This window comes from Rhamphochromis sp. 'chilingali' (assembly GCF_963969265.1).
Source record: "Rhamphochromis sp. 'chilingali' genome assembly, chromosome: 8".
NCBI classification, from domain to species: domain Eukaryota; kingdom Metazoa; phylum Chordata; class Actinopteri; order Cichliformes; family Cichlidae; genus Rhamphochromis; species Rhamphochromis sp. 'chilingali'.
The window spans coordinates 24,367,591-24,391,486 of record NC_137935.1 but is presented as its reverse complement, the minus strand read 5'-3'; the positions used below and the strand labels follow the sequence as shown (position 1 = coordinate 24,391,486).

The following is a 23,896-nucleotide window of genomic DNA, read 5'->3' as shown; positions in this document are numbered from 1 at the left end:
TACACCCTTCACTGGACCTCATGCTCCGGGGTGAATTGTGGGGGCCATTCCTGACCCCTATTCCGTCAGTCCTAGCCCCACTGTGAAGCCTTGGCTACTCTTATCACTGACCCATTTTACACTCCCCATGTGCCCCGCTTTTACACGGCACACAAACAGTCCTTCACGGCTCTCCTACGCACACACATATTTACCCCCCCCCCCCCCCCCCCCCCCCTCTCAGTTGTCTCCACCCAGCAGGCAGAAGCATGGCATCACGAGTCACACCAAAGCCAGCAGCTGTGCAACGGGCGCCATGTGGGGCACTCGTCCGGCCAAGCAGTGAGATGGGGGGCGGTGTGAGCATCGTTAGGAGTTGAAGGGTGCCACCTTCCCTCTGTCTCTTTCTTTTTTACTCTTCCCATTTCATGCCTCTGCATGAAGGAAGCCATCTGCCTGCTGCCAGTCATCTATGGCTGCGAGAGAGTCTGTGACACTTTGCACTTTGAGCTTGTCTGTCACCCACCCACTTCTTTCCTTACACACAAGATGAAACCATGCTGACCATCTTTGACTTCTCCACTTTCCCCCGTATCTCTTATTTTCAATTTCAGCTGTTTTATGGCTTTGCACCTCCAGTCTTCACCGCCTCAACGTGCTGCTGTGTCATACAGGTGGGGATGCTGTTTGTTAGAAATTTCCTACTTCTGATGTCTGGCCCTTCTCTGGCCGTGGCATTTGTTGTACTCTGTATCAAATCTAAAAGTTGTGAGAGCACGACTTGTTAGCTCAAAAATTTTATGTACTCTAAGCTGGTTTATCTATGCGATAAACCATGGGACCTGAGTCAATATTTGTGCAATTTATTCCCCCGCAAGCTGATCAACTGCTGAACAAAACCACATCCCTTTATTCTTTATCACTGAAGCAACTCCAGTCCCCCTCTCTTGATAACATCAGAGACCAAGGTCTTGTTTTTTTTGTGTGTGGTTTTTTCCAGCATTTTATTTTTGGGAAAGATTTTTTCCAGTGGATTAACTGAAATAAAGGTCATCGCTGCCTTTCATCAGACTGCGGTAAATAATGTTTCATCGTCATTTACAGGAATTAAGTAGATAAGCTTGGGTTTCAAACAGCCAAGTCTCAAGCTGCCAAAACAACTGCTCGTGTTATTCTCTCCCTGTGTCCACTGTCCATGCATCATTAATATTCATTCACGCTAACAGTTTCTTGAATGCTTCCAACTCAAAGGGCTGAGTCTAACAAATGGACTTGCAATTGAAGGCTTGCACTCCAAATGTCACGTCTGCATGCTGTTCCATTTGTTTTGAATGCACTCCAAATGAAAAGCAATTTAAGAGCTCCAACCATTAAAAAGAGCCCTCACCATTGAAGTGCAAACTAAACCTTAATTAGGAAAATGATGATTGTTCAGTGCGTGCGCTCATTTTGCTTTACAATTAGCCAGCCCCTTTCCTTATACCACCCTCTGACAATTTATATACTTCAGCCTGTCTACATTTGCAAAATGTCAACATGCCAAAGATTAAATTAAAGCAGGTCTCTGTAAAGAAGACACATCTATCATATCAATCCTGACACAAGATTAACTGGTTGACATTTGTCTCCACTAAACCGGCACTATGGGACCTTATCCAGAAGATTCTCTATCAACGAGCCCTGTCAAACACACAAAGTGCATGATGGAGAATATAATTAAGTCAAATATCTGTTCTTTTTTTCTTCCCCAAAGAACTCTTTAAGTTTTTACGTGTTTTGTTTGCGCTCGTACGTCAAGGAAGCGGTGGGATCATATTGTCGAAAATGTCCTTTCTGTCAGGTTGACCGCAGGTCAGAAGCTGCGCACACATATCTGTGTGTGCTGAGGCATGCTTAATAATGTGTGCCCACAGCCTCACGCTTCACCTGTTATAATACAGTGCAAATACATCCGGAATAATTAACAGTCTAATATGGAAAGATGATGTTTGATCAATCCAAATTGCCCATAGTGTGGCTCCAGTCAACAAAGCTGGAACAAACAAAAGCGAGCCTTTAAAACAGGGAAAGGTCATAGGATCAATAATTCATTTAAGAAGCTCCTTGGGATTGACTCTCAGTCAGCTTGTAATCAGGAGAGGAGATTTATTTATCTTAACCAGCATTAAATGCGCATTCCTAAGGTGGAAAAACATTGTGCCAAGTCGGTCGATTTTCACTGCCCTCGCAAGGCCACCGGTTTTTCTGTTTTATTTACCACCCACCACCTGGCAAGGTTGAGCTCTTTAATAGTACTTCAGCTGTGGACTAAGCATCTGTTAAAGAAAGTTTAGGGGAAGAAAGGGCAACAGAGAAAAGTCAAGGATAAGGACAAATCCAAGGATTCGAATGCAGGGAATCACCTTGTAGTTGTAGAGTTGTACAGTAACAGCATGCAACAATAATGAATGGGAAATTGTGCTTAATCTATTTTGAGCTACGCAGTATTATGCGTCTACTGGATAGGATAAAGGAGTGATAATATTAAATAACACCCGAGTCATGGTTTATTATAACTAAATGTGCCTGGAAAAGAATGTATTTTGCAGTGTTTTTAAATATTATCTAATAAGCAGGCTATTTTACACATGCAGCTTCGCGGGACTAGATTTGGGATTCACAGAGAAAGACACCTCCTCTGATTTAAATAATGCAGCTCTGCTGACTCGCGGGGGGATACGAGAGGCTATGTTGGCTCAAACGCTACAAACCTGCCTGGTTATAAAAGATTTACTGAGTCGACTCTCAAAGCCCATGTCCAGGTGGGGTGAAGAAACAGGATTTTGCAAAATGCAGTACCTCGAATTTCTCAACAACAGGTAACAATGTTGCTTTCCAGATGAGGCTGTATTATATCAGGTGCAGTTTTGTTTCCTGAATAAATGAAGGGCCACTTTTATAGACTACTATATATTAATCAGCAGTTTAAGCATATAAAATGCATGAGGGAATCAGAGGTGGCATCTTAAAGGTTAAGGTTGGATCAGACTGCAGATAAATGTATTGTGACCATGGTCTTTCTCTGACCTTAACTAAAAGCTTCCAGTGCTTTAACATGACCACAAAAAGCGCGACGGTGTTGTCGTGACCACAAGTGGATAATTTTCCACAATATTGGGTGTTCTTGCAAAGAAAAATACAATTATGTTAATAGGAAATTTACTTTAAACAGACTTGTTTGTTTGCATATTCAACACCTCCTACCTAATGCGCAGTAAGTGGTTAAAATATTAAACAGTGACTTTTAGGATGCTCTCGTCATTTAATGTTTCTCCAAGAGACAGATGTTGGTTGAGTTTTTTGGTGTGTGTGTGTGTGTGTGTGTGTGTGTGTGTGTGTGTGTGTGTGTGTGTGTGTGTGTGTGCGCTCAACCAGCTGTCCTTGGCAAACAAATGACTATAAAGAAAGCATTTCATAGGCAATTGCATCAAGGAAGCAGCAGTATGGAGATTTGCTTCAATGTGTCACTTATCTCTTCTTTTTAGCTCGCTTGTAAGACCATATGGTTTACAGTTAGGAGACTACAAATGAGTTTGACTGACAATCTAATCAGGCTGTCTGCTTAGAAAAAAAACCTGACAATTTTCACAATTTAAACGGCGGCTAACACACAGCACAATAATGATATCAAGAACATGCTAGTTTTATCGTGGCGGTGACGGCGGCGGGGGAGATTTAGCCATGTATAGTTCAGCTTCTTCACCACCCCGACTTTTTCTCCCCTTCCACACCATGTAAATACTGTACCTGTCTGTAGATAATTTTCTAATGGAGTGCGTTGACATTGCAAACGCTTACTCTGCCATTTGCTCTAAATTTGTGCCTTTGTTAAATTGGATTCCAAATGCAATTATCTGCCAAGGTAATTCATGACACAGTAGCCCGTCACAACGGCTCATTTGAAGGGATGCAGAGTCATTTATGAGTCATTTTGTAACAATACTGTATCTCTCCGAATAGGTGAGGCCCATGGGGAACTCGACAAGCTTTCTACATTTTGCGGGAAGGAAAGAATGAATGATTAGCTCCTTCCAATCCCTAGTTCCAAGGAGAGTGTTTAAAGCCATAATGCAAGCAAATGTCTGGCCTAGATCTGTTCAGTAATGAGTTGGAGCTCTATGATTAGACAAATCCATCACAAATGGCACAATTTGTATAATGTTTGGAAAAACATGGCCATTTTTATTCACCACGGGAAACTTTTCAAGGGAAATAATGTTGTTGGCAGATGAATTCTCAATATTAAGACCAGACTGGTTATAGCACTCGCTCAGAGGTAAGCTTATACACACAGCAGCGAGTCCTTTCTCTGTCTGGGCTTGGTGTGCAGCAAAGAAATGCTTACTTTTTCTCTTCTAGGCTTCTCAAATAAGAGAATTGTTTCTGATTCCGACTTCAAGAATACTACATTCCCGCCTTGGCTGCAAGCGGATTAATCCAGCTAAAGAGTAATTGCCCTTGCATTGTATTGACTCTGTGCATGAAGGAATTCAAATCACTTTTAAGTTTCAGTTCTGTAGGATTGGAGCCAGTACTTCAGGCAAGTTAAGGTGTTTATGTGAGTTCATTTAATTTGGAGTAAGACTGCAATGGTCCTATTAATGGATTAAAGGGCTGCATGTAAATGTAATGGTGTGAATCTGCTGACTGCCTAGGAAAACAGAGGACAAAGCGAATAAACAGTAGCGTGCCTGCTTTTAACAAATGCCGTCAAAGTACACTTAAGCCAGCCACAAAACACTCTCGATAGCTTATTGCTGGCTGACTGTCCAACAAGAGCCACTGTGCAGGTCGATTAGGGACACGAATGTGATTGTCTCTGTTCTTGTGCTGCCACACCTGCAAAACGTTGCTTTAAACAGGATTGCGTTGGTGTTATTTCTACAACCCTTTTCTCGTTTCTCATTTTGTGATATAAGCAAAACACAAATTGCTGCCCAGCCTGAAGCTGCACGTAGCGTCTGCTTGAATCTGGACCTCATTGACAAACTATTGAAACATCACAAGGGTGTTCATTATACTCGAGTTTGCCTGCATACAGCAACTGGATCTTACATTAGTCAAAATGTATATACTGTGTGCATGTTTGTGAAGTGACTGCACATTTCCTGCACTCTTCTCGTCTACATCGGAAGGCCTGACTTGGGCCATTAATGATTAATATTTCCCAGTGGGCACCGTAGCATAAGAGTTTTCATAAAAGCTGCTCACTGTCTAGCATTAATAGGAATGAAAGAACTTTTGAAATCTGCGAGAACAAAACTAATGGTGAAGATTTCTGTGCAGACAAAGCAGTAACTCACGAATCTCATTCTCACTGACAGACCAGTGTAAACATAAACACCAACTCAAACATCAGTTTTATTCTCCAAATATACAGAGCAAAAGCATCATAGATTCACAGACCGGTACAGTTAAAATACATCTTTTTCATTTTTTTCTTAGATACAGAGGGCCACCTCCTGAAAATAGTGGTTCACCCAAAAGAGCATTTACACGTTGCCTTTTTATTACAATTACTGTATGGTTATGGTTCACTATTTATACAAATTCTTGCAATGACCATTTAAAGTACCTTCTGAGCCTCGTGTAGCATTTGCAAGTAGTTTGCGTTATTTGGAGTACAGAGCGAATCAACCAATGACGTTGAAGGGTACTCATTTGACTTCCAAAGGCATTCCTATTATACTTCCCATTTGCTTATGTGACTTGCTGCAAACTGTCTGCTGCAAACCAACCCGCACTGATTACCAATGCACCCTGCGAGACAAAGGAAACTCTGAGAGTCGTTTCCAGATGCTATTTTGTACAGGTCTTACACTTGGACTTTATTAAATTACTAACAAGGTATTGATTTGGTAGGAAAGAAAAAAGAAAGTGAGAGAAAAAGAGAGAAACTCAGTGACAGAAAGCATTTACACGGTTGAAAAAAAAGGCTTATTATGATCAGTTCAGAGGTTCAAATGGCACCTTCGCTAATGTGCTCCGTCATGCACAGTGACTCCTATCATACACTGATGTAGATTTCAAATAACCCACACTTGCAAAGTCCCTTTGCAAGCATGACAAAACCTTGAAAGTACTAATGCTGAGTATTTCTTTATCTATTTTTTCCAAGTTATTTCAAACCAAGCAACATACTTTTTGCAATAAACAAACATAACATTGGCAATGAACAGAAAAAGCCATTATAAATTCCAGCCAGTGTCTTTCCTTCACACTGCTCCTAAGCTCTGTCTCTCACCTTAGAAACATTCTTATCCAGTGTTTTACAGGCTAGTCTTTAGCATCTCTGAAAAACAGTCTACGCTCCATGCTCTGCTCTGAAAGCGGTTGCTCTGTTTTATCAGGAAAGGGCAGCAACCCCTTGTAATTGTTCCGGGTCTTTGTGTTTATTCATCTGTTATGCCCTGGCATCTGTGCAGTGCTTGTAGCCAGACAAACAGGCACCGCCAGCACCAGCCGGCGAGGCGTCCACAGGTGAGCAGGGCAGACTCCGTCCCCACATGGGCTTTGATTCCCAAAGACTGACATGGCACTCACATCCTCTAGTACTCTCATGCCCACTGTAGCTGTTGCCATTCTGGAGGGTGGGGGGAGGTGGGACAGAAGGCTGGCCTATCAAATATTTATCTGTTTGCTGTGCAGTGTGCAGATTCTCTGGACTGGGAAAATGCATTATGTTTGGATCAGTGCAAAAGCTGCATCAGATAGAGGAAACGATCCATTTTTAGAAGGACAGCAAATTTGTTTTGTTTTCATGAAGAGAGTTGCTAAAAGTCTGTATGGCAAGTTTCAAACTGGCACATTTTTAGAATTCCGATCATATGAATGTAAAGTAATGCATAACATATGGACACTTTATTCTGTATTTTTTTTAATCCCCCAAAGTAGATTGCACTGTAATTGAATGTTGATGATATCAGTGAAATAATTTAATTCTACCCTCATAAATGCGGAAATGAATGAAAACCTGCGACACCCGTACTTGACAGTCATGGTGGTGCCAAATGCAATATATTGCTGGACATCTGGGCATCTCTCAGAGGGGCTGCAAGAATAATCGCCTCTTACTGTATTTCACTTCAAAGCTGTCCTGGCTATGCTTAGCTTCTCATCCTATAGCCTCGTGTGTGCTCGGTGTGAGTAAGTTTTCCCTGTGAGATCTGGGGGAGGAGAAAACTGCTCGCACGAGCCTTTCATGTAGTTTGTGTGAAACGGCGAGGTTGATGATTTTTTGTTTTGTTCAGGACAGGAAACAAAGAAAGGAAACATCGTCTGTCTTTACAGTTCTGATGCCATGTGGTGTTTGTTGAGCTCTGGAATAGTGGAATCTGAATGAGAAAGAAAGCCCGGAAAAAAATTATATACAGAGAAAGACAGCATTAGAGATTTATATACAGTCTGCTAAGTGCCAAGCTGGATTATCAGCGTTGAAACAGAGCTTTTTGTCTTAAGCTGTACAATGGGCACCAATCCATTTGTAAAATTAGAGTCCAAACCGCCGCCACTCAAGTGGAAAACCCCGTTCAAATGCCTTGAATATAATCATATGTAAAGTGGTTACAACAACAACTTGCTTTTGTTGGAAACACGGTGCTTGTTTTTTCATGGGTTGAGAGGCAGATTTTGTAGTTTCAGGTTCACACAGGTTCGTTCCAATTGACTGCTGCACTACATATGGAACAACTACCTTATTAGGTTTTCATCACACAAAACTATAAATGTTTTGTGTGATGTTTGTGTTTGATTTGACAAAACAAAGATGACAATGACATTGTGAGCCACCCTTTTTAAGTCGTTTTTTTTTCTTTTTTTACAGTAATTTTTCAGGAAGTCCGCTATATTTTACAGATCTGATAAAATAACAAACAGTATGGCTTGAAAGTAAGACCTTGAAAGTGCACAGACATATGAGGCTACTGAATGCTATAATTAAATGTGATGTGGGTGCAATACGTAACTGCAGCTATTGCAAAAAAAAGGATCTGTGTTTACTGTGAAGCGATGCTCTTATCAAAGCCTGTTAACACAGCTTAAGGTCAACAGCAATCTACGGTAGCATCCACGTGTTGTAGCATTGAGACTAAAATACGTTGGCTCTTTAGCTACACGGCATCTGCAGTGTTCCTTGCAAACCCTTTTTGATCAAAGCATGTGCAGTGTTGGACTATGACAACAGGTGAACTATGACAGGTTCACCTTAAGCATTTTACACAAAGTACGAGTGTTTCTGGTGCAAGTTAAATCACTACTCTGATTATACTCTCAACTAAAACAATTACAGTGCCAGTGATTGAAAAATAAAGCCGATCCATACATGTCACACGAGCGTGGATAACAAAAACTAAGAATGCACCCAACAAGCCACCATCAGCCCCCACAGCAGCTCTGATTGAATAGCAGACATCAAAATAAAACCATTTTTTTCTCTAAATTTGCTTGTTATGTCCCTTGATGAGCAGCACAATCACACATGGGTATACAGTCAGGATGCACTAAGCTCCAGCGTCAACAGTGATATCGACAAAAGCAATAGGATAACCACACAATAAGAAGCTAAAATATCATGTTTACATTTCCTTTAGCAGGGAACCTCAAGTACATGGTTGATGGTCTGTGGTGTTACAAGGAGAAATTCACAAGTACAACTCATTTTGGCTTTCCTGCTGCAGTTTCGGAGCTGGATTTTGGCGCAGTGACACCACGGTGGATGCAGCTCCCCCACCTGAAGAACTGATGGGGTACATCAATCTGGCTTCGTCAAAGTTTGTATTGACCCAGTTCAAGCAGTTCAAACAGACCCTCAAGGCAAGTAGATGTGGACAAGAAGAGGCGCCCATGTCTCATTTATAGTCATCCATGAGGGAAATCAGAGTCAGAAATTAGACGCTAGAAAAGAAATTACAGTCACGTATGTACACTGATATTCTTTTATCGCAGAGTCTCAAAGTAAAATAATGACTCAGGGATTTAAAATGAGATCTCGGCCCTTCTTTATCTGCTCAGCTCTGTGGCCCAGATACAGCTGCGGAGAGGAAAAACAACCGCTGTTTTCAGCGCTTGAAACGTCTGTGGGCATATGGAGGAAGTTTTCTTACACCTACACAGGAGACGAGTTTGAACAAGCCGAGCTTAACGTACAGTGTTTAAAGGGAAAGTGGGAGTGGAGGAGAGAAAAAAAGGTGTTGTTTTAACAACTTAAAACCACATGCACATTGAATTTTGTGCTTCAAACTACAAGAGAGCAGCAGGACACTGGCTTGCGCTCATTAGCAGACAGTTTGTGCTGAGTGCCAAAACACTCATGACAACACTTCCAGTTTTTCGTCTTCAAAAAAGCGAAAGTGGTCCATCCCAAGGGTGCTGATTGTCACAGAAGCCTTGTTTTCCTGCCCTCTGATCGGTCAACAGTGTCACTGCAAAACCCAAAAGTTTAAACGCTGTACTCGTGCAGTGTTTGTGTTGGCAAATAACCTCTCTGTGGCACAAAGCAGGGAATTGATGAGTTGAGCATGAGCGAAATATAAGGCTTCTTGATCCTTTTTTTTTTTTTTTTCTTTTTTTGGGGACACTGGGAAGTCTAAACAAGTCACATGGTGCATTAAAGCCCCAGTGTCTTCAGGCATCCACAGAAAACACCTACTGACATTGTTCTTTTTAGGCGCTCCTCGGAGCTGGTTCTTTCAGTTTTACAATCCTAGCTGGTTTGTTTCACCCCTTTCCACAAGCCCTTCCCTCCCAAGAGGTCAGACATGGGTCTGCATGCGCTTCTGGAGGGGTCGGGTGAGGTCTGAGTTCTGTGAGGAGGATTGGGAATAGTGGGATGAGGAGGAGGCGGAGGCCTTGCTGTCTTTGTCGAACTGCACATAGCCGTCTGGCTTACTGTAGCTGCTGACGCTGCTGTCACACTGCGTGTCGATAAAAGAGCTGGAGTCGCTGAGCGAGCCGCGCTGGAACTCCCGCTCGCAAAGCTCAATGGAGCTGCTGCCCATGCCCAGCACGAAGCGTTGGCTGTAGTCATACAGTCGGTTGGGACCAGCTCCAAGAGTGGAATAGATGTTGGTGAAGGACATGCCCGTCGGTACCCGCTGCTTTCCCAGGGTACCTGTGTTGGTGGGGTTCCTCACCTCAGTGGTAGGGTTCCCTGTCATGGTAGGTGTGTGATGCTCTTTGAAGGTATTTACACTGTAGTAGCCATTTGTAGGGTCCTATTGAAAACACACGAAGGAAAGATTCTTTAGAGCTATACATCTATATATCACATATGCACACAAAGGAAAAAGAAGAAAGGGAAGAAAAACAAACAAATCTTATTTGTTTATATGTGAATGTACCTCTATCCTCAAAGCGCAACAGAAGTCAAGGTCAAACTGACAATAATTAACATTCAAACTGCTGAAATAAATAAGGAAAGAGTCTGCGGTCTGTGTAGGAAAAAAATTAAATAACTTTAAGAAAGAAAGACAAGAAAAAACAACACTGGTGAGGCTTAGGGGTAGGATTTAGTTAGCCCCCACACAGACCTTAAAATCATGTCTCTTGCTAATTAGGCAGGCCTTGATGATTCATAGTTTGGCATCCAATGTGTCATAGCAAAGTTCACTCTCATACTGGCTTTAATTGGACCTAAATGGATTGTAGTGTTTATAATTTCATGTATGCACCTAAATGGCTTCTGAGACCAGAGCTGTGCCACTTGTTTGTCTGCTTGGCTGTAGGCACTGTGCTGTTGCTAAGGGTCCAGTTAGGGTATGTGTCAGGTTTTTTTTCTTCTTCTCTTTTTTTCATGTCCTTGTGTGAACGGATGTAAATGTCAAGCATAGTGAGCATGGTGGCAAATCCCAAAAGAAGAATGCTCATAATGGGGAAATGAGAGAGACGACCTGAGAGGATGCTCGTTATGCTTGTCATTACCAGAAAGCAGACAGGGAGATTGTTTGCGCCTGCCCTTTATCACTTGTTCAGTCCCCTTTTGCTCTTGCCTCATGCAAGGTGTCATTAGCCGGGATCAAAAAAAAAAAAATCAAGCATGACAGAGAGAGCAGGTAAGAAGGCGAAAAAAAAAGAAGTGCACTCGCGAACGATAATGTCAGCCGTAATTTGGACTAAACAAAAACGTTTGTGTGAGGCTTGTTGTCTCCAGCAAGTTGAGCGTGAAGAGGCAAGATCTTCACAAGATGACCTGCTTAAGTTCAAACCAAGTATCAGAACGGCGAAGAAAGATGATTTAAATGACTATGAATGTGATAGACAGGCTGGTCTGAATATGGCACTTGCATGAGTTTTACAAAGAATCACCCCCAAAAAAGAAAATAGCCAGTGAGTAGCAGTACTCTTGGAAAAAATGCTTTGTTGATGTCAGAGGTCGGAGGAGAATGGCCACGTTGCTTCGAGTTGTTAGGAAGGCCACAGTAACACTCATTAGAAATAAGATCTGCAGAGGAGCATCTCTAGAGCAGACAGGCTACAGCAGCAGAAGAGCACACCGATTGTCACTCCTGTCAGCTAAGAACAAGAGACTGAGGCTACAATTCCTACGGGCTATAGACAATTGGAAAGAACAATTTTCTATAGCCAATTGGCTGCACCATTCAGATGGCAGGGTTAGAATTTGGCATAAAGAATGGATCCAACCCAATCTGTGTCAAGTGTTTAGGCTGGTTTTTCTTGATTTAATGGTGTGGGCTGATATTTTCTTGGCATACTTTGGGCCCCTGAATGCTTTAACCTATCAAAGTATTGATAGGGTATAATATTATACATTATCGGGTGGGTGAAGAAACATCATTTAGCTTTTTATAATTAATCTGTATCAATCTGTATGGAATAACACAAAAAAATAATTACTGCATTTCAAACAGGCGATGCCCTCTAAAATCTGTCACTACTGGCATTATCCCTTCATGAATGCTCAGTCCTGAAGAATATTTTAGCGCTTATGCTCTGCACATGACCTCTGCACCTGCTTGACCTGCGATGTGCTTCCATGGTTTTTTTTGCTAATCAAGTAGTCAGCTCTACTAAAGAGAAAAAAAAGTAGTATAGAGGCATCTACTTGCACACTGGCTGCCAGACCGCCTACATTCTCCCATCAGACCTTCATCCCTGCTGTGAGGCTTGCCTAAACAGGCTGGAGTGGTGCTCACTCCACAGGCCATCTGGCAGGTCTGTGCCCACTGTGCCCCACAGCGGTGGCCATCTCACTCCCTGCTAGCAATATGTCCACAGCTAAAACACTCTTTCAGGACCTGCTGGCCATCATTAAAAATGTGTCAGATCTTAGATGCTGATGACAGGTACATTGATGACCAACAGCCACCGCTGTTATGGCATAGCCTAGCTTCCATCCTGTTTTACAGGGCAACATAATGAAGCCTCACTCTTGAATCAGTCCAGAGCTGTAAGGTGGTCCCGTATCCCCAATGGACTATTAGGATCATTCAACCGGAGCGCTGCTGCTCATATGCACAAGGCTGCTGAGACAGTGGAAAGGGAAAGAAGGTAAATGGTACTATTTCAGTGCTGGTGCATAAAGAGAGGATCAGACAGCACATTGTCGCTGTCTGTTTTACTGACCTATCTGCAGATGTTTTTTCGATAAGGTGCTAGCCCGATCTATTTTATGCTACTGCCATCACATCTTGTCACACAGGATTCAGCAAGAGATCCCTTGTTTAAGTGCTATCTGAAAGGATCAGAGATTGTGTTCCCTTGTCAACTAGCTGGCATTTACCCCAGTGCCTCACCTGCTGGAAAACCCCAGTTCAAGCCAGGTGAAATCTGTCAGGAAATGCGGTCTTCCTCTGCTTTATCCTTACTTTCACTGAGAGAATTAGTGACCTCACGCAGGTTATCAGTCTCACTATCTTTGTTCTCTAATAGGGATGTCTAGGGCAGGGCTACTTTACAGCCAAATCCCTCTTTTACACCTAAGAGCAAGAACTACTTTTTTAGGTCAGAGGCTATCTTACTACAGGCCTTTTTTCTCCACAGTAATGTAGAAGAGGTGTTTCAATGGCTCTGCCTGGTGCACACTCGGTCTCATTATGTTTTGCCCATGGCTAGTAGACAGACACAACAGCTGCTTGTCCACCACAGAGGACACTTACTGTTTAGCGCTGGTTTTCTCACAGTCTGTATGATGCTGCCACGCAAGTCTACATACATGCAGCAGCAGGAGCAGACCTTCTGGCACACATATGGCTTCCGTGTGCACGCTGCAAGAACTTTATCCTCATCCACAGTCTTTCTCCGAGGGATGGAAGTGTCGCACATCTGCACAAGACCATGTGCATCTTTCCATGCCCCTTCATGCGTTTCTATCTGCACACTGTATCTGAGTCCTGACAGACTCAATCCCTTTTAAGCATGCTAGACAGTTGATGACGCGTTGTCAGATCTAGCCTTTTCATGCACGTGCCATGAGGTGTTCCACTAATCCCATCATTGTTTTTTAAGGGAGTGTTTTCCACACAGAGATCCATGGTAAATGAAGAACACCAGAACGCTTTAACGCACTTCACACACAGCTGCAATCTCATGTCCTTTTGCTGTGTGTAGACATTGCTGTCAGCAGTGGGGCATTGGCTACAACCAGCTATGTTTTTATCTTATTATTTAACGAGAGACTCTGGGAGATGCTCTGTCAATATTGGCATAGCGCTATAAGATGCAGGTCCCACTGACTTGGCCTGTGTTGCTTCTTTGTGATAAAGAAAAAGTTGACTTATTGGTAGCAGATCTCGGTTCATGCAGTTGTTTTGAACAGAAGAGACCTAAGAAATCCTTTTGTGAAGCAGAAAATTTCTTCTTGAAAATTTTGCTTAAGTGGAGGGATACACCTAATACCAACAACTAGAGGACTACACCTATATTCTATCCTGTATTCCTTCTCTCTCCCCAACTGATCACAGCAGATGGCAGGGAGTTTTTCCTTCCCAAAGTGCTTCTCATAAGAGGTCATATGATTGTCGGGTTTTTCTCCATATGTTTTATTGTAGGGTCTACCTTACAATATAAAGCGCCTTGAGGCGACTGCTGTTGTGATTTGGCGCAGTATAAATAAAATTTAAATATTCATACAATGTGTGTTTACCGTACATAACCTGTGATAGTTTATATTGAATTGGTGACCAAGTGAAAATCCAATGGTTTTAAACTGCAGTATTAATATTGACCAATACTAGAAAAACTGAAACATGTAGAATAGATGGTGGCCATCCTTCACTTGATGGTGCTTAAAAGGGTTTCGAGAGCTGCAAAACTCAGCATGAATCATTTATTACAAGCGGTTAAGTCTCTTTACGTGCGATAGGAGAACTAAAGTGACCCTAGGTAAAGTGCCTCACATCTGTTTTACTGCCATGTAAATGGGAAGGTGGAATTGTTTTAAGTGCATTTTAACCAGAAAATCCCTTAAGATTAAAATCTCTTCTTCAAAGGACACCTGGTCCAAAGGTGCATCATTCCAAAACTTTATTACGTCCACTGACATATTGAATAACAAACATTTCATTAGACGCAATTGCAATGACATATTTGCCAACGAGTCTGCTGTAGAGCTCCAAATAATTATGAAAATTAAATGAAGAAGAAACATCTCCCCGAGGTTAAGAGGCTCATATTTTCTAAATAGAGCATTTGTCTCCTGTTCTTTGCCACTGTGAACATGGAGTAAGACTCACCTGCTCATGGTGTCACCACCTGTTAAGTGTTTTTGTGATTTTCTGATAGATTTCTTTGAAACAACACGACCCCCATCCACTAGTGTCTCTAAGTTCAACCGCTCTCTGATTTCATGAGCCACTTTGGCTGAGAAGCTAATTATTAAAATCAAACCCATAACAGGAATAATTTGCCTCTGGACTTACTTTGGAAAACTCATGTGTAGCAGAAGAGGGATTAATGCTTTTCAGCTATTTTAGTTCCAGAGTTGAAGACCACCATCTGCCCCAAAGGCATTCTCTCTCTTCCTCTCACCACTTCTTTTTTTTTTTTTTTGTCTTTCCACTTTTGTTCTCCTACGTTCGCGCCTTCACGCTGTCATCATTCACAAGCCGTACCTTTATGTGCTGATACTCCTTCTCTTCCTCTTGCAACACCTCCAGCTGCTTCAGAACAGATTCCTGCTGGAACTCTTCTCGTTCAACCTACGTAGAAATCAAGCAAAAGCATCTAAGAATCTGTGTAGCTTCCCAAGCTCTCCCACAAAAAGAGACATTTTGAGATGGATGGGTTCAACTTTTATCACTTGTTCTTTAAAAAAAAAAAATCACTCAGACATGCTTCACCTTAACTCTGGGCTTGCAGGCACCATTAATAATTTATCCATGAATATCTTTTATTTATCTTTACAAAATGCAGATTTGTGAAGTAGATACGCTCATTTTCTCGCTCTAACATCAAGTGTCGACCGTATTTTGGAATTTGAAAAGAAGTCATTATTTTGAAGGAAAAATTTAATCTAAGAGCTTTAACTAGAAATAGACCAGCCCTGGAGCAAACTGCATTAAATCCAAAACACTGGTAGAGCTCAAAAGAGGAAGCTGTTCTTTTTTGTGTCTAGCAGGCATGTGGATGCAGAGAGTACACCCACTGTAGGATTACCCAGTATACATCAGCATCCCCATAGTTAAAATGTATCGGGGTCTGTTCTCCTCACAGCGTCGTTGTTATCATGATGATATATATACACCCTACGCCTTGACAGCACATATACAACCCGCATGCCTTTCTGTTCTTCCATTACTCATGAAGTGAAGTATTCCACAGAAAATCCCCATACTAATTGCAGACCGCATTCATTACCTGTCCGCCAAAGAGAACATGCAACAACAGGGCCGAGATTCAATATTTGCAAAAGAACATGAGAAGAAGTAAAGTGGAAAGTAGTATTTTGTGACACTCACACTCACCATCAGTTGTTTCATGGAGGTGTGCTCTTCATTTTCTCGGGCTGCATTGTGGTCCTTGTGCACAATCTCCACCCGGATGTCATTTTTTGCCGACACGACTCCTTTCAGATCTAGCATAAGCAGACGCCACATATATCTTAATAAGACGGATAAACACTATTCTGTATTTGTTGACATTATAATTTCCCCCCAGTGCAGTTTGCAGTGTTACAGAATTTAACAGAGATCCCTGGGTTTGTTTTGTTAGAGCTCTCCCACTTCCCGAAGACAACACAAAGCGTTATTAATCACTTGTTTCCTGCCAACACAGGATTATGTTTGTTTTTTTTCTGCATATATATGCAATCTCACATAGCTTTCCTCGGTGGCTCATTCTGTTTGGGACAAAGCTGGTGTTATACTGTCATATAACAAAGTCTTACTTTCTGTCTTAATTTTGCTTGCAAGTTCTCTCTGGTGAGCACAGATGGAGACGGGCAGTGAGGGCATAACCAGGTGCGCTTCCTCTGTAGTGTACAGACAATAGACATGCTGAAGGGACCAGTAGCACAGTGTGGTTCTTGGATAGAGATAGTGGCTGAGTGCCTCTAACCTGAGTCACTTGGTACTGTATATGGGTGGGTGGCAATGAACACGGCGCATGATGTAAATAGCTTTAAATGAATGCAGCCAGACTGAGAGTGCATGAAATGAGCCCTTATCACAATCTGTCTATCTCGGCACCAAAAAAAAAAAAAGATGTCCATCACAACCACTGATTTCATCTCCTATTAAATGTGACACTACGTTCCTGAAGATAACTTGCATCGGTAATTTCTGGCTGGCGATGCCTCCGTGTGTTTTATTTTTATGTAGATGGCCCATTTTTAAGACACCTCAAGTCACAATTTGCGAATGATCCAATTTGTAAAACATTAAAATTAAAACTACATAGATGGACATTTTTTTATGTGCTTGTGGGAAAAAAATGCAGTGCTTTAGCATGCATGCTTCAGAGGCAACACTGGAAAGGAGACGTACTTCTCTGGGAGCGGGTGCAGCAGAACGCTCCGATGGTGCCCATGAGGACAATGACGGCCACGAAAGCTCCCACGGCAATGCCGATGATCACCGCCACTGGGAGAGATTCTGTATAGAGCAACAACAACAAAAAACAAACATGTTCTTCTACAATGACTTAACAACAACATTTTATATGCACTTCAGTGTATTCAGTGAATTCAATGTATGACATGTTACAGGTGAGGACACAACAACATACAGTTATAATGTAAAAGCCACCTTTCTTTTTCAAACACACACACATTCACACTCTCTTCTCCTCCCGTCGTCCTCTTTAAGTCGGATTTTTTACTACCTAGACATTATTCACTGGGCACAAAACCAGATAATTTAAATAAGTACAGCGGTACAGGAAAAGAAAAAAACCCTCTATGTCGAAACAATAATTCAAACAAAAACTAATTACCAAACCCTTTTACTATATGTGGAGGTAAACATTATACACACAGTAATATTGTCTCATTATCACACTGTTTGATAACTTTTAATTTACACTCATTTAGACTAATAGACGCATTTAACTGAGGGCTTTTATTTCCATTGTCGAACACAGGAGTGTGTGTGCATTTGTGAAGCGTAATCGTCCCCGTGTGTTCCTTGTTTGCAAGTAGGAAGAGACTAAACCAGCGGGCATATATCTATATGCTCTTCCAGTAGAAAAGCTCCTCATTAAAATACACTTTAATGAGAACCCAAGTTTCCAGCCCACATTTCTGACCTTGCCGTATTTTAAACAAACGCAAACAACCAAGTGCTCTTCCTACACCATTAAAGCCCATTTAATGTCTTCATTGATCAATGTCACTTTCACATAAGCAGCTTATAATTTATCATTTGCGATAAGTGGATAGAAAACACAGCTTCCCCGACGGTAGAGGTGGAAAGGTCACAGATACAAAGTATTCATATTTAAAGAAAGGAAAGAGTGTCTTTTTTTTTGTTTGTTCGCTGTTTTTTAACTGAAGGAAACCAAGTTCCATATTAAATTTTATATTGGGGTCTATGCTAAGAGACAAGAATTAGAAGACATTCACTTAATACCAGTTTTTCTGGAATTTATGTAATCATGACTTTTACAGGGATTTAATTGCAGGAATTTACAGTGCTATTGTTTAGGATGCTCACTATGACCTAAGAATGATAAAAATCGGGATTCGTGCTCAATTTAACATGTATGCAAAAATGCATTTGCACTAAAACACGCATGCGCAACCTCACACGCAACACAGTCGACGACACTGGATTTGGTCACCTGCAACAATGTACATAAAACGCCACTTGGTCACTCTCTAAAAAACCACAGCCACGTGATTTGAATAAGAGGAAGGTGGAACCTGTCGAACCTTGGCTCCCACCTTGTTCCTTAAGGCGTATGATCTCGGTGTCAGAGCCAAAGCTGTTCCACGCGGTGCAGTTGTAGATAGTCTGAAAGTCTGCTGGGACAATGTTGCTCATGGTCAGCGTGGAGATGACGCCCTCCTCTGTGTTCACAGTTTCTACGGTGTAGCGGCCGGACGTTCCAGACTCTAACACCGTTTCCTTCCAAGACCAGGCCTGTAAAACAGAAAAATAAAAAAGGTGTATGTACAATGTTACTCATGATTATTATTATTATTATTATTTACTGTGGAGCAGGTAATTTTACTCCAGGTGTGTGGATCTTTGGTCTGGTACACAGTCCAATTATTAAAGGTGACCAATCAACCACAGAACACTTCACACAGTTGATTTGAATCCTGCTGGTCGATGCCTGGATTCACAGGAAGGTATTGCAATGTGGGCCTAGTCGTTTTGTCATTCCACCCGTATGTTCACGGCAAGCTCTTTATGCTATGTCAGCACGCTTCTCAATAGAGAAACATAATGACCATGAAAAGACCAACCTAGTGCTCTACGATGATACGGGGAGCGTTTGGGATGTTTTGTTCTGTTACAAGGTGGTATGAATTACTGATATCAGCGTAGAATGTTAGCTCATTTTGTCTGGTGAATAGCTCAGTGATCCACAGAAGTCTAGAAGAGGCATGAATAAATAGGAATCCATTCAGGATATTCAATGCTTCTGTGGCTGGTTAAAACTCTTCTGAATGCTGTGTTAAGGTTAAAAATGGTGGGATCAAAATTGTGCCTGTTAACTGCCCATTTGTTGCTGTTGAGTGCTCAGTGAAATTTCTCCTGGATCTGTAGACCGAGCTAATGTCTAAGCAGTTTTCTTTTCATCGCAGTGTTTGAATCACAGTCCTTTTTGCATTTGACTATTGGGAGACAGCATGCAGCCACTTACACAGAGGTGCGTGCTGTGAAACAGAAGAATCTGCAAAGAGGTACTGTGGATATTTTCAGTACAGTAAATAAATCCGAGTACAAAGAACAACAAAACAGTCTGAAGAATTCTCCATTAAAAAAAACTTGGATCAGGTCTGAAAAATAACATATTTTTTTCTTTATAGAAGATGGAGTGCAAAAATGCTGGAATTCTTGCGTCCTTTAGCACATTTTGCATGCAAAACAAAAATATTTGAAATATAAGTGAATTCCTTGTCTTGGTTCTGTGAAAAGCCAGTATTGAAATAACTTTCTTTTTTATTCAATGGAGAAAAAAAGTCCAATTCTGAGTCTGTTCTGTGGATAGAAATGCAAAACCTGCATCATGTAAGATGTGGTTAAGTCGAGTTTACTCTTTAGACCTTGATTATTTTAATTGTAACTGTAGCCTCGTGAAAACATAAAATAAAATACACATTGAAACATATTTTGAGCCGATAATATGTGAACTGATGAAAAATACATTTTTAAGCGAGAAGCACTCGGAGAACTCAAACCTCCTCCGAGAGTGTTCACTCGGTTTTTTCATTCTTTTCAAGGAATATTTTTGTATATTTCTATATATTCATTTTGCTTTCTTTGTTTTTCAAGAAGTTTGTAGCGCCAATACTTTCTTTGAAGATATAACATATGTTGGGGTCAACTTGAAAGAAAGGCAGGCGTTAAATGTATACATGAGGTCAGAGGTCAAATGTGACATGATATTTGGATGAAAATTATAATGGGATACTCGAATCCCCATATACAATATATATCATTTCCTGAATGTTGCGATTGCACACAAAGGCAGCAGAATTTTAAGTATAATTTTAAAGATAAAAGACATTTTAAGTACGTTTGACCCTATTTGATCTTGAAGAAGAGGTCGTAGGTCCAAAGTAACATGATATTTAGAATCACCCTATATCATTCCCTATATATCAATATGCTCTCAATAAAAAACGATGGCATTAAGAAACAGTTTTAAACAGCTCCGACATGATATTTAAAATCATTATAGAGGTTCTCATGTTGATTTAATGCATTTATTTCTATGAAAATTTAACATACATATACAAAATAATCAATATTTTTTCAGGGGGTCTTAATACAGAGTGTATTGGTTTTTGAGGTAATATTTAGATGTTTATTTTGAAGTATAAAGCATATTTATTTATGCTGGATGCAGAGTAGGGAAGAGAGATTTCTATTTTAACAAAAGCAACACCTTTAACTCGGAGCCTTGAGAAACATACAATGGGGGAAACAGGTGTGAAAGTCAAAGTCCACCATCACAGTATTCAAACTTTGAGGTTTAAGCTTCAAGACTTTATTCTAAAAAGACTCAAATCAATGTGTTTGAATGACTGCACAGTGTAAAACCAGCAGTTTTGCACGGTATACAATATGGACATCTCCTTGCCTGGTTCTATTTGAGGTTTCTTCCTGACAAAAAGGTTTTTTTTCTTCCCACTGTCGCCAATTGCTTGCTCATAAGAGGTTGTCTGATTTTACCTTCTTTACCTTGCAAGCCGTGAACTGATTGATGGTTATGAAATAAAACTGTACTGAATTTTTGTTTAAATGAAAACAAAATCACTAATATAACTAAATCAACAGTGACGTTATTGAGTTATCTCACAGTTTTTAATAGGCCCACCTGAAATAAACGCGGTATTAATAACACTGCTGGTTAATGTTGAGCATTAGTATAACAAAATACACATCAGATGACAAAGTACGGCAATTAACCACGCTCATACATGCATGCACAATATGGATACTCATGCAAAGCGCGCTTATTAAGTGTGTTTACATTGTATGAGCGCCATAAATCTTAACATGATCAGCGCAACACTGCTCACATGCGTGCATTAAATGAGAACCGTAGGATCAAGAGTATATTTTTAGGATCCTCTTTTATGGCAAAATACTCAGAATCTCAAGTATGTGAGCTAGACAGTCCGGATGCACTTACAATGCGGTCCGGCGGAGGTGTACTTCGGATGAAACATTTGATTTGTCCTTTCTCTCCATGTAAAGCTTGCTGAGTCTGTGTGCTTGAGATAGTAGGCGGCCCTGAAAAAGAACAACCATTAAAAAAAAAAAGTTAGAAGATGAGCCACAGAAATTGAAACATGAATAATTAAATTTAGTTTCAGGTCATGTGACAAATCCTCTCAACTGAATTCTTGGTGGAAGATTATATTCTAAATGTCTCCTATTATAAGCGGTAACACCTGAAGTGTTCTGTAATTTGGGACTCCTGAGGAAGATTATATTGCTGTGAGATATGAACTTGCCTCATCCCTTAGTACAATCTAGCCAAGGGCACACCAGGACTGAACAAAGGGCATAAGTGGCAGCTTAGACTTCATTCTGGATAGAGAAACTGTTGATTTATGGCTGGCTTGATTTCTCCCGCTGAGATAAACGTTGTTCTTCGAGTGTAATCAGGACTGCACAGATGGAAAGAGAAAATGCCATTGTGGGGAGATAACACCCCTTGTCACAGTGTTTCACCTCAATCAATGTGCTTGCAGCAGAGTTGACCCCTGAACCAATAAGTCATCAAATAAACATTTAAAGCCAAAGCTCGCTATAGTTGCCCAGAATGACCTCTATAACTGAACTAATCACAGTATCGATCAAGATATTGTAAAACAATATCCAACATTTTATTATATCGAACTGTATTACGGCCTTATTATTGCAGTCAATTTTATAACCATCAGCTGACATTCTGTATAATCTGATTTTCTCAAATTGAGCCTGATCAAATGGAATGGCTTTATTAGCATTACAAACTACCCAGGCAAGGCAAGTTCATTCAACAAGTGCTGGGGCTACTGGACTTCAAGCCAGCATATGCTAAACCTTGGTCAGGCTACAAAATCTTGCCTGACAAGGGCAGCTCAGCCTAAACGACTGGTCTGCTTGCCATCTGGTCTTGAGGCTGCTCACACCAGGTGACAGCACTAATATGAAGACAAGCTGTCACACATAACCCAATTCCATCACTCATGTGATATTTCCCCCTCCTTTTGCCCTGAACTCACAGTGAGTAAAATTGGTAGAAAGGCAAGGTACCGAGCCTATGTTTTACACTTACAGTGTGATATTTAAAGACTAAATCAACCTGTGGAGGGAATATATGTTTGTTTCAAGCACGCCATACACATTAATTTCCACATAAATTCTTTTACAGTAAACTAAGAGTAGTATGATGGCAGCTGGTAATAGCTTCTTTCACAAATTCAAACCTTCATAATGCTGTTTGAATGTGAGGTGCTGATAACACTTTTCTCTCCTCTTAATTAGCTGCTCCCACCTTCAGTCTGATATTTCAAATTTGAATATCTTCAAAAGACAGAAATCCAACCTGACTGAAATAACGGGGCATGTCTGAGAAAAAAAAATCACATTCACTAAAATCATCATCCTTGACTTTAATCATGTTACTGGGGGAAAAAATTCCCAACATCCCTGAAATTCTTTGAATTAATTTCACTTTATAGTCCTCTATAGTACTTTATTTATTTTTATAGTGAATTTTCTTTTCATAGAGTGGACATAATTCACTTAAAACGCCCCAAAACAAAACAGCAAAAAATAAACATGATCACATCATTACAAACTGCATAATTGCTTACATCCACCTCTGCTTCCTTGCTTTTAAAAGCTGGGTTATTACAGAGATGCTCCTGCATAAATAGCACTGGTAAAGGCTTCCATCGGGTCCTTTATATTTGATTTAAAAAAAAAAAAAGCTTTTAAAAAGCTGTTAAAATCAAGCGTTTTGTGACTCTCTTGTGATGGCTAAGGTTAAAAACATGGGTTTGAGTTTGAGGGTGTGGCAAGTGAGGTAGCTTCTTGATTAGTGAGACAACTCACATCCCCGCCGACTTCCCTCAAACTCCCGCTCTCAGCCATCTCTCTGACGATACATAATTGCAGTTTATTACCTGTCTCTTATTAAAATGAATTAGCATTTTAATGAGACTTTGCCAGATGGTGTCTTGGTATGCTACTGGAGGATGCTGGAAGGCTGCTACTGCTGCACGCTGAATGATGCAGACACTTTAAGAAAAATGGATTGAGAGCTGCTCCTCTTCTTTCACTGCTTTGCCAACATGGAATGATAGTATGAATGCGGGATGTGTGTTTCACAGTCATAATAAGGGGGTTTATATGCATGATCTATATGTACTAACCTGTTATTACAAGATGGAAATAAGTATGTGGTTAGCATGGACTCCAACTGTCAACGCACAGCAAGATCAATTGCTTGCAGGCTGCAAAAGGGTGGTGGTAGTGACTGGGGAGGATCTATTCTATGGATCAGAGCTGCAAATGAGAATTATAATTAGATAGCTTTATCTCACTGGCTCAGCCGGGGCTGAAAGTATGTGGGTGTGTGTGTGTGTGTGTGTGTATGCCAGAGCGTGTGCGTAAAAAAACGTGTTTGCTGCTTGCACTATGTGATCAGAGCAAAAACACGCTAGTAGCTGAGAGGTGGGTGGCACTACAACATCAATGGTAGCAGCAGGGGAGGTAATCAAAATGTTGGGCACAATGTTTCACTCATTCATTTG

General features: G+C 41.0%; 1 protein-coding gene across 13 annotated transcripts in view; it reads right to left on the bottom strand.

Annotated features, from left to right (window-relative positions):
* Positions 1-5,361: 5,361 nt before the first annotated feature.
* The window catches only part of kirrel3b (kirre like nephrin family adhesion molecule 3b), a 167,491-nt gene continuing 148,956 nt past the window's right edge, over positions 5,362-23,896 (bottom strand). For 2 of the 13 annotated variants that reach the window (XM_080888182.1, XM_080888188.1), the window contains exons 11-17: positions 21,280-21,380; positions 18,341-18,551; positions 16,956-17,063; positions 16,358-16,441; positions 15,930-16,045; positions 15,084-15,170; positions 5,362-10,229 (exon numbers count right to left, since the gene is read on the bottom strand). In XM_080888182.1, the coding sequence (XP_080744308.1) occupies positions 9,768-10,229; positions 15,084-15,170; positions 15,930-16,045; positions 16,358-16,441; positions 16,956-17,063; positions 18,341-18,551; positions 21,280-21,380 (1,169 nt within the window). In that variant the 3' untranslated portion in view covers positions 5,362-9,767. The remainder of the gene's footprint in view (positions 10,230-15,083; positions 15,171-15,929; positions 16,046-16,357; positions 16,442-16,955; positions 17,064-18,340; positions 18,552-21,279; positions 21,381-23,896) is intronic. The other 11 variants (XM_080888187.1, XM_080888190.1, XM_080888189.1 and 8 more) reach the window with 7 other exon arrangements.